The 12,539-nt window shown below is 38.1% G+C and overlaps 1 protein-coding gene across 5 annotated transcripts in view; it reads left to right on the top strand.

Moving 5' to 3' along the window:
- The window catches only part of PPARA (peroxisome proliferator activated receptor alpha), a 44,182-nt gene that overhangs the window by 12,382 nt on the left and 19,261 nt on the right, over positions 1-12,539 (top strand). For 4 of the 5 annotated variants that reach the window (XM_075442416.1, XM_075442408.1, XM_075442395.1 and 1 more), the window contains one exon: positions 11,877-12,121. In XM_075442416.1, coding sequence (XP_075298531.1) covers positions 11,914-12,121 — 208 coding nt within the window. In that variant the 5' untranslated portion in view covers positions 11,877-11,913. Of the gene's footprint in view, positions 1-6,517; positions 6,681-11,876; positions 12,122-12,539 lie in introns of all 5 variants that reach the window. The other variant, XM_075442423.1, reaches the window with a different exon arrangement.

The raw sequence follows: 12,539 nt of genomic DNA, 5'->3' as shown, positions 1-12,539 counted from the left end.
TTCATTGCCTGCAAGATGTTGTCATGAATGATTTGGAATCTGTAGAATTTTGAAACAGAAGTCACTATGGCTGCTTTAATTAATGTGTAATCATTTGAGTCTTGCTCAAGTATGGAATAATTTGAGTGGAATATAACAGTGACTTGAAGAGATACTGACATTGAAACACTGGATAAAGAGCAAAACCTGGAGATTCTTTGGAGAGAGGAGAAGAAAAAGGGAGAGTGTGTTGCAAGCATAAAGGTATACATAACAGGTCGGGGGTTTGTTCGAAACTGTGGCGTAGTACTTGTGGAACTGTATTTGAACTTGAAAGAGAGCTCATATCAGAGAACTCTGGGAGAGTGGCTCGAGAACAGCACTGAGGCGAAGGACTTGGGGGTACTGGTGGAAGAGAAGCTCAATATGAGCCAGCAATGTGCGCTTGCAGCCCAGAAAGCCAACCGTACCCTGGGCTGCATCAAAAGAAGCGTGGGCAGCAGGTCATGGGAGGGGATTCTGCCCCTTTACTCTGCTCTCGTGAGACCCCACCTGGAGTCCTGCGTCCAGCTCTGGAGCCCCCAACATAAGAAGGACATGGATGTGTTGGAGCAGGTCCAGAGGAAGCCACGAAGATGATCCGAGGGCTGGAGCACCTCTCCTACGAGGACAGGCGGAGGGAGTTGGGGCTGGTCAGCCTGGAGAAGAGAAGGCTCTGGGGTGACCTTAGAGCAGCCTTCCGGTACCTGAAGGGGCCTACAGGAAGGACGGAGAGGGACTTTTCACAAGGATGTGTAGTGATAGGACTAGGGGGAATGGGTCTAAACTAAAAGAGGGCAGATTTGGATTAGATATTAGGAAGAAATTCTTCACCACGAGGGTGGTGAGGCCCTGGAACAGGTTGCACAGAGAAGCTGTGGCTGCCCCCTCCCTGGCAGGGTTCAAGGCCAGGTTGGATGGAGCTCTGAGCAACCTGGGCTGGTGGAAGATGTCCCTGCTCACGGCAGGGGGGCTGAAACCAGATGATCTTTAAGGTCCCTTCCAACCCAAACCATTCTATGGTTCTATAACACAGAGTACTCTATAACATAGCCGTTACTAAGATGTTGCCATGGCTTAGTTCCTCGCAGAAAAAAAAGTCCTATAGTGCTTTCGAATCTCTTGTTAATAAAGATACTTGCTTCAATAGTCATGCCTCAAAAATACTGGATATTATTAACTCAAATCTGAATATTTGCTTTACATACATTAATAACTAACATAACAAATTGAATAAACTTCCCTCATGCTGTTGTCCAGGCTAATTTTTTTTTTTAATGTCATGTTAATAATAGTATGTTTATTCTGTAGATTAAGCTAGTAATCAGTTCTCAACCATATGTCGGAGCCCATTATTGACTATAAAAGTGGAAACAGGATACATAGAGAGGGAAAAAAATTACAAATTGTCAGTTTTTCAGGATTTCGAGGCATCTCGACAATAAAAGTTGAAGCAAGACTAAAGACTTTAACACAAAGTTTTCCACTGAAGTCTTTGACAGTGCTTGCGTGGTTTAGAGTCAGGAGTCATCTAGACATCAGACTGGATTATAATGTAGTTAAAAAAAAAACCCCATCAACCCAGAACCTCAAAAAACCCAGACCAACCAGCCGACCAAAAAAACCCAATGAATGAACGACCCCACCAAAACCACTTCTTGAATAAAATAGTAAAGGAGGACATTATAGGTTACCAATAACCCTAATATAATGTTACGTAGTTTGCTAACTAGTATTGCTATTGACTGATACTGAAGTCCTGACTAGTCAGCTCTTGAAAGAATTTAAAGGATTCAGCAGATGTAGATTTAAGAGAGATCTGAAAGCTTTACTTTTTGACATATAGCTATTTCTGACTTTAAGGTCAGCTTTCACTAGAGAGGTCAGCTCTTCCTATTCCCCATTACAGAAACCACCAAAGTATTCACTTTTTGTATATGAAAACTCATTTAGAGGAGAAAAAAATAGATGTAAACTTGAGGCGATAGACCTGTAAGTCTTGTCTCTGGAGCCTGAAGGCAGAGGTTGCAAAACCTTAATGTCCCACTGCTGATGAAGTCAAATCTGGCTGCCGTTGCTCAAGGGGTTGGCTGTGGCTGATTTAAATTAGACAGGCTTAGGATTTCATCGTACTGATAACCCAGAACTGTGGCGTTTGCATCTTATGCTGAGCTCTGTCTGCTGGAGGTGAGCTAGTCTGATGTTGTGGACCAAATACAATGAAATATAAATTCTGCTCTAATATCAGGTCAGTGTAAGAGTCACGTATGTGAATGTAAAGTGTTCTCAACGGAGACCCTAGTTACCATGTTCTTGAGGGGCTTGTTTACTTTCAGAATTTCCGATTAGAAAGCTATTTGATGCTAGGATGTTGTTTTATTCTTTACAAGCAGCCAAAGTGTTTCTTTGAGCTCGAGTCTACTCTCAGGTTGAATTTTCAGCATTGGAATTAGTATTTTATTTTATTTATTTATTGGAGAAGGTTGTTTCGACTTGGAGTAAATGCCTGTATCTTCCATTTACTGGACTTCTGTTTTACTGCTGGAAGGATGATGAATAACTCTGGGATGTGCATGATCTCCCTAGCCTGTATGACAGTTCGATGGCCCCATCAAAAAATGATACTGCTTAATCTAGTAGAGACACTGTCTGATCTGTGGGGCAATTTTCAGCTCTCATCAGAGACTTAGGAGGCATGGCTGCTTTACTTCAGGCAATGCAAGCACCTGGTTTACAGGTCCAGCCTGTTGATACTTAGCAGGGCCTGTTGTGATAGGACAAGGGGTAATGGTTTTAAACTGAAAAAGGGTAGATTTAGACTGGATATAAAGAAGACCTTTTTTGCTGTGGGGGTGGTGAAACACTGGAACAGATTGCCCAGAGAGGTGGTAGATGCCCCATCCTGGAAACATTCAAGGTGAGGTTGGACGGGGCTCTGAGCTTATTGCAGCGGGCTTAGACTAGATGACCTTCAAAAGTCCCTTCCAGCCCAAACTATTCTATGATTCCATGATACAATCATTGGATTCTTCAGAGGGGATTCAAGCTGCATATACACATTTATTCGCTGGCTGTGCAGCACGTGTATCCGTCTCCCCAGCCACTTATTTCTGCTCCCTCTATTGAGCCAAAACAAATATTTGTAAGGCTTTGCAGTGAACTGGATCAGGGAAGCGATCAGATCAAAAAGTACTGCTTTTTAATTTGTAATCATGACCTCAAAGATCAGTCATGGCTCTGGAAAATCCATTGAGTTCCACTCAACCCAGACATGTAAGTGAGGTGTTTGACATTAGGTGAGATGAATGCCCTTCTTACGACTGTTTGCTGAAAATTAGTTTCTGCTTTGTAGGCTTTTTTCTCCATGAGTAATGGCATCTATTGTGTGAAAGTGAGAGGGTATCGTAATTGAGATAAATAGTTTAATAACCTCCTGAAATAGTTTTGTTTATGTCCTGTTATTAGTTACTTCTTAAACAGTAATCTTGGCAAAACAAACGGTTTTTAGAACTATTTAGACTATAATGAATGTGTTACATAAATGAAAGAAAACACTGGAGGAAATTATGAATATATAATCATGAAGGTATAGAAAGCAGCTGAATAGTTTTAAAGCAGAAACGTTGCATTTTAAAGGGGGATTAGTGGGCCTGTTCAGACACATTTATCTTTCTCTAATATGTTCTAGGCAATGAGACTCCAGAGAGTCAGGACCCATGAAGTAGCTTCTACCCTGTGCCACTAAACGTTGTAACGAAGCTACAGGGAGATGCCAGCAGGGATCGAAGCTGGTTCAGTAAATGCAAAGCAGATGAATAGTGACTGTTAGCGATTATATCAGTGTTCTCTGCATTTTTTCACTCTATGCTTTCCTCGCCTTCCTTGGCTGATTAGTTGCTTTTTTCCTGTCTTATATCTGTTGCTGTGTAGGGTCTGCCCAAATTTTTGTAGCTGAGCAGTGTTAAGCAATCATTTCAATAAGTATTTTGGGCCTTTTGGTCTTTATGGGTTGTGATATTGGTGCAAATGCTTTATTTTTAACTGTGTCTTTGTATATACTGCAGTTGTAAGCAATTCAAAGTTCTCTTTCATAAGGAGTTACCACAGCATTGTGTCTAGCCATCCAAGATGACTTTGTATGTCTTGCCTTTAACTGAGTGTTTTTGTAATCATACAGATTGAGGTTTTAGATGTTTGCTTAGGAGGGACAGAAATGTTAAACAGGTATTCCTGGAGCCTTAAATTTCTATTAATATGGATTCTGCATTATGCCTGCTTTGCACTTGAATACTGTGTAAGGAATCTTTCATGTTTAGTATGACTACCTCCTCTTTCACAACTCTTGCTTGTTTCCTCTACAGAATTTGTATCCTGGTGTTATGTTTTACTGCTGGTAATGCTCTTCTTGTCACACTGCAGGTGTTGCTAACATTAGTATCGCCTTACGTATGCTCGTAGTTTTAAAAGCGGTTTGCACCAGGAAGAATGTGGATTTGTAGCACTGACTTATAAATTACATTTTAAAATTTTATTAAGTCATTTCCTTACGTTTTCAAAGCAAAAAATAACAACTAACAAAACAGTGACATCCAAAGAACTGAGATTTTTTTTTTTAAACTAGTGGCAACCTACATGCCAAATATCATGTACATTGCATAATACAAGAGTTTCTGACAGCATCATTATACCTTTCTATATAGCTGGAAAACATCTGTTCTGCATGTGCCACAAAATAAACTTAATTTTAAAATCTCAGCACTTTGCCTATATAAGCCACATCGGCCTTATCATTACATTTTCTTTGGCTCGTGGTGGGCTAATAGGAGCTGGTGCTTCAACACAGAAGAGTCATATACGCTCCTGACAGCCTGACAGAGTGCATCTGGTTGAAGAATACTTCTGCTTAGTGTAACGTACAAAGTCCATCGCTCATGTGGTACTGTCCGCGCCTGACCTGTCATTAATCAGCACTGCCCTAGTATGCGTCTTCTTCGTGCTGACTTACTTGTACAGCATGTGAATTCATCTGTGCTAGTCCTGTCTTTAAAAGTACTTGCTTATGGTGGTGACTCATGATTTATATGGAAAAGTTGATAACAATTGTTGATTTTCAATAAGAAAATCTTGCCTTTCCTCTTTCATATTGGATCATGTCTTTTAAAATCCAACGGGACAGAAAGTCCTGGGACCAAAGAAATGCTGGTGCCTGGCTCAGTAAGTGCTGCTCTCCTTGGTTTTGGCTGAATAATATGAAAACAAAAATATATTCCTGTATTGTTTTTACCACTTTTAGTATCAATCAGCAAAATATTTGCAGTGTTTCAAAGCTTTATCAACTCTTCCCATGTGAGCTTAGAAGTGTTTTATCTCTGCATCTTCTGATGCAATTAGAGAAATGTGTTCAGGCGGGGAAAGTAAAACTCATCATTCTCCCCACTTTCTGAATCCAGCAGACTTGCCTCTTTGGCCTGTATTCTTCCTTCAAGAACCTCTCTAGTGTTCTTCCAGTTCTGCAAGTAATTCTACAAGAGGATTGTCTTTTCTCCCTTTTTTCTTAGGCAAAGAATGTTCTTCCTTTTTGATCAACCAATTAATTAATAGCTTTTTTCCTACTGCAGACTAATATAGACCAGGTTGCCTTACAAGCTTTGTAATTCCACTTCTGTTAATGCACTGCCCAGTTATAAGGGGAGTGATTTGGGGAAAGAAGAACATTGTGCAGTATATATGTACATTCTACCGTAGTGCATAAAAAAATAAGGTAGCATAATCAAAGTTGCATAAAATTTTTCATTATGTAACTTTTAAGAGCTTAACTTTGCAATTTCAGTATCCTTTTTCAAAATTAGGGTATGTGAATTTTGATTCATTTTAAAGGCAAGGATACTTATAAGTTGTGTATGATCTTTTTGAGTACAACTGTGTAGAGGGAAAAAACACAAAGGGTTGGTTTTTTTTTTGAGGGGGTGCAACTGGCAGTCTTGATGAAGAGGTGGCTGGTGAAAACTTTTAATCTCATGCATAGTAAATTTTTTTTGTCTTAGGTTCTTAATACTTCATAAATTTTAAAATATTACTAGTATGTAAGGTTACAAAGTGTGAAAACTGAATCAAATGTCACAGAACAGAGAAGACAGGCATCCTTTCCCAGACAGGAGACTAGGCTTCATGTTTGAGGTGCCAAACTTTATTTTCAGTTATTTTTATTTTCAATTTTTGTGTTGAATCAAGATATTGGAAATATCCTGTAGCTTAAATATTTCAGGGTCTTCGTATTTTCATATTCATCTAAGTTTAATGAAAGTATCTACCACAGGCACTGGTTTTAAATGTGCTGTGTTCAGCCACAACGTTCTCAAAGTGACCTGGAGGTAATGATTGTTTCAACTTTAACCTTGCAAGCAAGCCCTTTACACAATCAATTTGTTTATGCAGTAAATGCAGACTTTGTTACTGCTTCTCAGAGACCTTTGCATCTCAGAGAGCTGTTTCCTTACAGGGATTATCTCCACTGTGTCATGTATTAAATGTGGAAGGGCCAGAGGTTTACTCTCCCATCACCCCTTTCCAAAAATGAAGCAATTATCCGATCGCTGCATGATTAGGTACTTTTCTTTGATAATCTGACTGCGATTTCTTGAAGACCTGTTTCAAGTTTATAGGTAAGTTTCTCATTGGGTATTTGCAGTGTGGTAGTGGGAAAGGAGGACTACTTCTGAAAACAGACATATTTCAGAGATAACTGGCTATGGAGAGAGCACCAGTAAAACCTGTTTGTCCTTAAAACTGTAATTTCGTGAAATTTGTGTTCTTATTTGTCTATGTCATATTCTCTTGTTTCAGTTTACTTTGTATTTGTTTGTATGTGGATGTAGGAAAGGGGATATAGAGGCTAAAATATTGTATGGGAAATGGAGAAAATCCTCTGCCAATGTCTTCGTGGCACAGAGTTTTTCTAAAGTCTTAAGAGTAAGAGGAAATGTTGACTTCCACAGATGCTGGAGTGGAATCATCACACTGCAGCTACCACATCTACTGTTGTAACATGTCCAGCTTTTTTTGTAAAGCAAAATGCTCTCTGTGAATACAACTTAAATGAACTTCATACTCATTAGCCTTTTTATTTTAAAAGCTTTATTTTCGTACAGGCAAGGATCAATGCACATTAAGTGAAACCCGCCAATGAAATCATATGCATGTGTAAACATGCACAAAATCCAAAGAAGACAGAAGGCAAATGGTATCTTGCATGAATACTAGACATTTTGCTTACAGGTTTTCTGTGCTTATGAAAAAAATAATTATCACTTTTTCAGGAATGAAAATGTTCGTATGTTTTCACAGTCTTCAGAAGTGGTTATGTAATGGCCATGCTTGCTAAGGTAGCTAGTTAATCGTTGACAAAAGCCCTAACGATTAAGCAGCTGTAATTTACAAAGCAGTGTTTCAAAGTACAAAAGGGTATATAACATAAGAGTTAAAACAATAAACACTTCATTTATGTTTCACTAGCTGTTAGAGGTCGTTCTTCTATGCGTTCAGCTAAAAGGACTGCTGAATTTTAAATATTTACTGTAAACATGGAAAAGTATGGTGCCATTTGGGCAACAGCAGGCACGCTGTGGAAAGAGCTGTTGCCATGTTCAGAGTCTAGCGATCAAGCCTTTTCTTTGATTCCCTGTCAAATAATGCCTGTTTTCTTTCAAGGTTGACTTCAGTGTTCACTTAATCTTTGAAAAATACTGGTGCTGGATGGAGAAGGGATACTTGGAGAGATGTATGTGGGTCAGTGGGGAACTTGAAGTAATGTTGGGTAGAAGGAGCCTAGTGCCTCCTGGAACCTCCCCAGCTATCCTGGGGCAGAGTACTCTTTCTGTATATCTGCAGAGGAATATAACATTTCTGTGCCGTAAACAACTGGTTTAGCGTGGGAGAACTTAATGAAGAGCACGCTGGAGGAGCAGTGCTGATCATATGCTCTGCCAGTCCTTACTTTTTTATTGATGGCTCCTTAGGGAGACAAATTTGGAAGTCTCCTTTGGATTGCCAGAGAACAGTAGTTACTATTCTTGGCTATCATTACAACAACAACTTACAGCAAGGTTTGTTTACTCTTTTTCCTCACCACATGTCACAGGGATAGCAATTTAACTTTGTTTTCACAAATAGAATTCATAAAAGTGATTTCTCATTTCTCAACTGGAGTAGATTGTCTTCCGGTTATATCGGGGTTATCAGGTGCATAATGTAATACTCAAGACTGGGAGTATTGGCAGAGAACAACAGATGATGTTAACCAGAAGTGTTTGTGTTGCTTTGTGAAAGCGATGTTTAGTAAATGCACTCTGCATCTTGAGTCTTCATGAGACTGGAAGCGTTGCTGTGAATAAATGCAGATGGTTTAGCAATAAAATCTTTGTCACATAATCTACAATAATGTGTGCCATTTTCCTTTGATGTGCAACCATACATTCCTAAAGCGTTAGGCTAATTATTTTATTTTTTAGTAGTCTTTTATTTAGAGTCCTCATTCACGTAATTTCTGATTTATTTTTTTTGCTTCAGTAACTATGGTCGTGTATGTTACAATAATTTTAATTTGTATTTTATGTCTTCTGACAGGTTTGTGAGTATTAAATGTTGCTATTTCTTAATATTTTGTCAGGTTATGAGCTGGTGTGATTTATAAGAGAAAGAAAGGTGGTTCAGGACAACTGTTGAGCTTTAAAAGAAAGTAACAGTTGGAATTTATTTCATTAAATAGTTTCAGATTATGGAAATTCTGTAGGAACTGTAGATGATAGCAATTACACTTCAGTCCTCTGTGAAAAATGTTATTTTGTTTCAGTTTTCCAATATAGTGTCCAGTTACATTGTAAAATAATTAGGCATCACAATCAATACTGCTTGGACACTCTTAAAATAGAAGCTGCACCAGCCTTTCAACTGATCCCTTCAGATGTGCATGAAAACTCTGGTGTTGCTTATAGATACTCTGTTACAGTTCTGGCAGTCTGGCACAATGTCCTAATGAGTATTTAATATATCAAATTGGAAAAGTTAATTTGACTGTTATTTTTAAAAACAGCCAAGCTGCGCTTAGTGATAGCGTAGCAATGTGACACGTCCAAGTAAAATCGGCAATGACATCTCTGTTGTCTGTCACTGATGTTAGAAATCATGGATAAATGCCCATGCTTCATCTCCTAGCTGTTCTTATGTGCTACACCATGTGATATAGAACATATTTTCCTTTTCCAGTTTCAAAGAAATTGGGCAAACAGATCTTTACGTAGGTTCCTTGTAGTATGAGATGGCAAGTTAGTAATAGTGACAGTGTCTGGGTTTTCCCCTGTTCGATGGAGAGTTGGAATTCTGTCTCATTTGGTTTATAAAATCCGATGCTTACAGATCTGATTCTTACAGTTTGTGATTCCTTTTCAGTCCTCAGCCTTCAGAACTGTCTGTTGTATTTGGCTTAGTTTTAATAGTCAAAATACAATGAACCTTCTGAAAACTTTGTCATCTCAGTTATGTGGACAGATCCTAAAATCTTCAGTGTTGACTTTCATAAAGAACTCCATTTCAGTGTGTGAACTGAGTAAAATGAATAGAAGCTTTGAATTTGCTATGTGTTTGTGTCTGCTGCTCCTTTTGTTCTGTCCTTTCAGGTACATGGTAAGCTATTACACTGGGGAAAAAAAAAATCTGTATCTTTGCTCTACAATGGTATTTGGGTTGGAAAAAAATGTGCCACAGACTAAATACTATAACAGTATTATTTTCATGAACTGCAGGACAGATAATCTAACTAGACTCTGTTTAAGTAATTTTTTCTTAACCTCCACATAGTTTCTTTCAAAAACAGGTATAATGGTGCACAGTGCTGTAATAAATAGCCCAAGGATATATAAAGCGTATTGTTTCGTTCTAATCATCAGAGTTTATGATTACACTACAATTTCAATCTCCCCTTGTACCTGAGGGGTTAACATTTTTACGTCTGTTCATCTGGCTAAAAATGAATTATGGGTACACAGGGTGTACCACTACAGCTGTTTGGTATCGCAGTTTAAAAATTTGGGTACTCTGAAAATCAAAGGAAAGTTTTGCCAAGTCTAATGTTTATACTTTAAATAACATTGGTTAGCTGGAAGGATGCAGATTGTGGAACAGAAAGCCTTATGCAATATAGACTTTTTTTAAAAAACAAATTTTTTGTTTTGCTCTACAGTCATGTAATGAACATACTGGAAAACACTAGAGGAGTGATAGATATGCATCGTTGGTTTTCCACGAAATGGCAGAAAGAAGTAGCAGCATACACTGAGAAGTGCACCTGAAAAACAAATAATTTAAAAACTGCGTGTGCATTGCAGGTCGTTACAAGCATAAATTTTAGTCTTCTTTAGAGTCATTCTGCCCTCAGTTACATCTGTGTAATACCTTGTAAAGTTATGCAAAGATAATTGAAGGCAGCCTTTTGCCATCACCCTGGGGATAAAAGGCTTGATTGTAGTATCTTGCTTCAAAACATTTTTCAATTTGGGTGTTTTGTTTAATGTAACTGAATAAAAATTAGGGCAGTCTTTTGTCATTAGGATGTAAACCAGTAGTCAGCACTTGGTGTTACTTTCAACGCTTTTGGTCAGTTACATACCCGAGGAACCACGTTTTTTCTCCAGAATAAATGCCTGATTTTTATACAGTGCATCTGTCATAGATTATCAAAGAAAAGGATTGATTTCTTGATATACAATGTTTAGTGTCATAGGAATCAAACTAGTTGGTATTTGAAACTTTAAATAACATCAGGCCAGTTCTGTTGGGTTTTTTTTATCATAACATAGCACTTCTGTTGTAAAATCAGCATTTGTATAGCCCCATATTCGGCAGTTTCAAGCTTCACAATAAACTGCAGTGAACGCGCGGCCTTTGCGAAGGCCAGGGCTGAGCGGTGACCGCAGGGACGGCCAGAGCTTCTCCAGCTGCCTGGGCGTATTCCCTGCATGGACAGGACTGCAGCAGGGTGCGTTTGTACGCATACCAAGTGTGCCACACGTGTTAGTTACTCAGAGTGAGAGATGAGTTTCTGCTACAAGTATAACTATGCAGCAGTAGGAACATTCTGCAGTACGTTGATTAATTCCTTACCTGACAAGTCAGTAGACAAATACTTAAAATTGGTGACATTTTCTTAGGAATCTGTGCTGTTACTCAAAGTTGATGACACTGGTGGCTAGTTTTGAAGGCAACTTTAAAAACTTATTTCACTGTAGGAAATAAAACTTAACGCTAGGAATTACAGATATATTGGATTGTATATGCTGGAGTACTCTTGCTGCAGGTGTTCTTTGACCAAAGTAGGTCAAAAAGGATTAGTTTGACCCACTTCTATGAAAATTTTAGTAGAAGACAGTATTTTGTTCTCTGCAGTGTCATAAGACCTATCAAACTAATTTTAAAAAGATGAGAACAGAGGACCAAATCAACATACCTAAACCTGCTCAAACATAATATGTATGCGTATTGATGTTTCTTATTTTTCTGTAAATTTTGGTGGGAATTGCCTAATGCCTGCTATAGAAACACAATATGTAACTTTTATCAGCAAAGGAGAGAAACGGATTGATCTTGTTATAACTTTAATTCGTATTGAAGTATTTTGGGGATGGTTTTTTCCCTGTCCTGTTGATGATTCGTGTTACATAAAGCTTCTTGAACAACAGAATGTTGTATAATATTTCACTATTGGACTACAATTTGTGTATTCAGTGTGCTTTAACCGGTTGAAATATCTAAAAAAAATTCTAATATTCTAAGTACAGGATTTTTTTTTTTAATTATTCTTTCACCAGCATAAAGAAGTTTGAGTGACTGCTCTATGTGATCAAAATGGTGGACACTGAAAACCAGCTCTATCCCCTTACTCCCTTGGAGGAGGATGATATAGGCAGCCCTTTGTCTGGAGAGTTCCTGCAAGATACAGAGAACATTCAAGACCTCTCTCAGTCTCTCGGTGATGATAGCTCTGGAGCTTTGAGTTTAACAGAGTTCCAGTCACTGGGAAATGGGCCAGGATCTGATGGATCAGTTATAACAGGTAAGAGAGTTTTGGTTTACCGTCAAACTTTTTTTCATAAATACATAGTGATAGAAATGTAAAACTTTCTGAATGCAGTAATTGTTGTTTATGACTAAGTGACACTGTAAGTATATAAGATTATTCTAGCATGGTCTTAAAATATTGAAGGCTAAAGTTAATTCATTAGAGAAACGCCACTGAAAAATTATTGTAATGTAAAGTTGCTATTTTAAATTATCATTAGTGTCGACACCTTTTTCAAAATAGCTTTTAAAAGTCACTATTACTAGCAAAGAAGTTACTACGTATTGTGGTCATGTAGGAAGTCACAATATTGCACTAAAGGAATTCCTCATTTTTAAAGGTTTATTTAAGTTACATAAATTTGAAAAGTATTGTGAAATGATCGCCAAAAATTTATAATCTAACCCTTAAA

Source organism: Opisthocomus hoazin, chromosome 1, assembly GCF_030867145.1.
Source record: "Opisthocomus hoazin isolate bOpiHoa1 chromosome 1, bOpiHoa1.hap1, whole genome shotgun sequence".
NCBI classification, from domain to species: domain Eukaryota; kingdom Metazoa; phylum Chordata; class Aves; order Opisthocomiformes; family Opisthocomidae; genus Opisthocomus; species Opisthocomus hoazin.
The sequence above is the reverse complement of the archived record's forward strand: the minus strand, read 5'-3'. Positions and strand labels throughout refer to the sequence as shown.